At 36.8% G+C, this 3,787-nt stretch overlaps 1 protein-coding gene across 1 annotated transcript; it reads right to left on the minus strand.

The window, feature by feature from the left end:
• Positions 1 to 776: 776 nt before the first annotated feature.
• On the minus strand, positions 777 to 3,441 carry LOC133036192 (uncharacterized). The gene is made up of 4 exons (XM_061112703.1): positions 2,928 to 3,441; positions 1,778 to 2,804; positions 1,598 to 1,688; positions 777 to 1,517 (listed from the first exon to the last, which is right to left on the minus strand). The coding sequence occupies exons 1-4, from the start codon at positions 3,439 to 3,441 to the stop codon at positions 777 to 779; spliced, it is 2,373 nt and encodes a 790-aa protein (XP_060968686.1).
• Positions 3,442 to 3,787: the final 346 nt, after the last annotated feature.

Genomic DNA, 3,787 nt, shown 5'->3' on the forward strand with positions numbered 1-3,787 from the left:
CTCCAAAACAAATCAATAATCTCTTTCCAATGCTCTCTTGTTACATAGTGCTCAGGAGTAGCATTGAGTGCCGCCTCAAGATTATCTGGGTTTCCCTCATAATATTTTTGGAAGAAAGTATGCCTAATGTTTTTTCGTTCTGAGTATCTTTTGGCCATCTCATGGTAAAGAGTCCTCATCACTTTTTCGGGTTCAGCATGACCTTCGATATCATAAAAATACTACATTTGAAGAATTAAATTATTACTTAATTTAATTATACATGAATAAAATTTATTATGTCCATCAATTTATTACCTTCATTCTCTGCACAACTTGTTCCTTGTGATGTTGAGGTACATCACAAAAGTCCAACTAGTTCCCCGACAATAATGTGCTCACTTCGAAACCCAACTGCCGGATGAAAGCTTGGTGCTCCAAGCCAACTACTTTTCCTGTTGCAGGATCAAGCGTAAGCGGCAATGGACCCTCGTTCTTACGTCTGCGATCCTCTAGCGGTATATTAGTAGCAGCACCACGACCTTTCCTTTTTGGCGGTGGTGCTGCCTCGCAAGATGAGGGCACCCTACTAGGATCAGGTGGATCAAAACCACCACCATCTCCCCCGTGAGAAGAAGCTACATCAGCTGACATTATGACTCTTTAAAAGCAAAGTTGTATGACTAAATTAGTATAAATAAAGGTTGGAAGAAAAATATTTATAGTGTAAATACAATTAACGTCATCATATTCATCACTTATAATATTATTACAAATGAATTAATAAGTAGAGTAAACTAATAGTCACTATCACACTCATCATTTTCAGAATCAATATCGTCTTCACATCGATCAATTAGCAACTCGTCTACTTCGTCATCTATTACATCATCAACGTCACCATCCACAACATTTTCATCAGGTTGATTTACATTCAAATTTTGTGTAGGATCAATTATTGTTGCTACATCAGCAGGTTGCAAAATTAACTCTCCTATATCCACAGTCAACCGAAAATTTGAGGAGCTTAAATCATGTACAACATCTTCATCATCTTCATCCTCCTCAATGTCCCAAATTTGTCGGTGGTTTACATTCTCGACTATTTTCCAATGTCTACCTCTAAGCAAATCATCAAGGTAAAATACTTGCTTAGCTTGAGTAGCAAGTATAAATGGGTCATCTTTGTACCATTCACCACTAACATTGATACTAATGATGTTATTCTCAATGATTGTTTTCTTCCTCTGTGGATTGGTATTGAACCATTTACACCGAAATAATGTCACTGAATACACACCACAAAAAGTGAACATCATCACATCTTCTAGGGTTCCATAATAATTGAATCCTTCTGTTCCCGCCACAGAGACACCGCTATTTTGAGTAGTACGCTTCTTATCACGTTCAGCTACCATGTAACGAACGCCATTCACTACAACACCTTCATAATATGTTACTAAGTGATCTGAACCACATGCTAAAGCTAGCAACTCTTCACCATTCTCCAATGATCCAAGCTTGTGTAAATCATAGATCTAAATGAACAAGATTATATTAGAATGACTCATAATTAATCATGATCATGGTGAAATCATAATTCACAGTCTCATATCACCTTCTTATGAAACCATCGTTGGAAAAACTTTTTGTGTAAGATGTTATGATCTCCATCTGGGTACTGAAGTTTTATCTCTTCTAAGTGTTCACTGTAAGTTATATAAAATCATTACGTTAAATGTTAAATAAGACTATGTAGAATAAGACTAAATATAGATTAATAAAGGAAAAAACTTACTCTAAATATGGTCTTATTTCAGGTGAATTGTCAAAGATGAACCACTCAGCATTTTCACGATTCTTTCTATCTAGAGGCATTATATTTGCTCTTGTTAAGGGATGACATTGTGATTGGAAGACGGTAAGAATTCTAGGAATCACTTCATCTTCATTGCGATCAAGTCGGTTAAATTTGGTTTCTACCCCCTTAAAATACATAGAGCAAAACGTTAATGCCTCATCTGCAACATAGCTTTCAGCTATTGACCCTTCGGGACGAGCTTTATTTCCAACATAATTCTTCAATTTTTTCATGTACCTCTCAAAAGGGTACATCCATCTCATAAACACAGGTCCACCCAAAATTGCTTCTTCAGGCAAATGTAAGACCAAATGAATCATGATATCAAAAAAAGCTGGAGGGAAAATCAACTCCAACTTACACAATATCAAAATTAGGTCTTTTTGTGCTTCCTCCATATCTTTAAAGTTTATGGTTCTAGCACATACTTGCCTAAAAAAGTTGCATAATTCAGCAATAGTTGTTGATACATTTTTAGGGAGAAACTTACGAACACCAATTGCCAATAATCTTTGTATAATTACATGACAATCGTGAGACTTCAATCCAAGAACATTTGATAAATCATTGCTCACTTTCTTCTTCAAATTTGAGCAAAATCCATCAGGAAACTTCACGTCCTTGATAAATTGACAGAATTTCAATTTTTCGTCAGCTTTGAGGACATACGGGGCGTGTGGCTTCATTAACTTGCCATTATCATCTTCATAAATCCACAACCATTCCCTTATTCCTAATTTCTTCAAATCATGTCTCGCGTTAGTTGTGTCTTTCGATTTATCGTTGTCCAAGATTGTGCCCAACAGACTGTCACACACATTCTTCTCAACGTGCATCACATCAATATTGTGTTTCAAAGTATTTGTACACCAATACTCAAGCTCATAGAAGATACTTTTTTTCCTCCAATTTTGATCTTCTGCAACACGTTTGCGTTTCACACCTCCAAATTGCTCATGTTTGCCTGGAATTTGTGGCACAAGTTAGTTTACTTGTTCCAGAATTTCCTCACAAGTAAAACGTCTCGGTGGATGTCTTCTTTCAATTTCTCCATCAAAGTTGGTGTCCCTTCTAAATCGATGATTACTGGGCAAGAATCTTCTGTGACCTACATAAGATGTCTTGCCAATTACTCGTATTGAAGTAGTGTCTTCGTTACATGTTGGACAAGCTTTGTATCCTTGACCACTCCAACCAGACAAACTACTTCGAGCAGGAAAATCATTAACAGTCCATAAAAGGGATGCACGCAATTTGAACATAGTGTTTGTCGTACAATCTCTCGTATCAACTCCATCAACCCAGAACTCTTTCAGCTCATCCACCAACGGTCTCAAAAATACATCCATGTCTTTACCTGGAGATTTTGGTCCAGGAATAAGTAGAGCCAACATGAAATTATTGTCTTTCATGCACATCCAAGGTGGAAGATTATAGTTCGCTAACACAACATGCCACATACTGTAAGCTAGGCTCATGTTGCCAAATGGATTAAACCCATCAGCAGCTAAACCTAAGCGAACATTTCTAGGTTCACTGGCAAAATTAGGATGTTTAACATCAAAGTCCTTCCAAGCTAATCCATCAACCGGATGACGCATCAGTCGTTCATCCTTAGATTTTCCAGTATGATGTCATACCATATATTTTGCTGTATGTCTTGAACTATATAATCTTTTCAACCTTGGTGTCAACGGAAAATAGCGCAACACTTTACGAGGCACTTTTTTTCCATTAGTTTTTGTTGAAGTAATCCATCGACTACTTCCACAAATTGGACAAGCATCTTTGGTTGCATGCTCCTTATAGAATAAGCAGCAATCATGCTCACACACATAAATTGACTCATACCCCAACCCTAGTTTTTTCAGTCTCTTTTTAGCCTCGTAGTATGTTGATGGAACTTTATTTCCTTTTGGAAAAGCAAGGTTCAACAATTTCAATAAT

Source organism: Cannabis sativa, chromosome 3, assembly GCF_029168945.1.
Source record: "Cannabis sativa cultivar Pink pepper isolate KNU-18-1 chromosome 3, ASM2916894v1, whole genome shotgun sequence".
NCBI classification, from domain to species: domain Eukaryota; kingdom Viridiplantae; phylum Streptophyta; class Magnoliopsida; order Rosales; family Cannabaceae; genus Cannabis; species Cannabis sativa.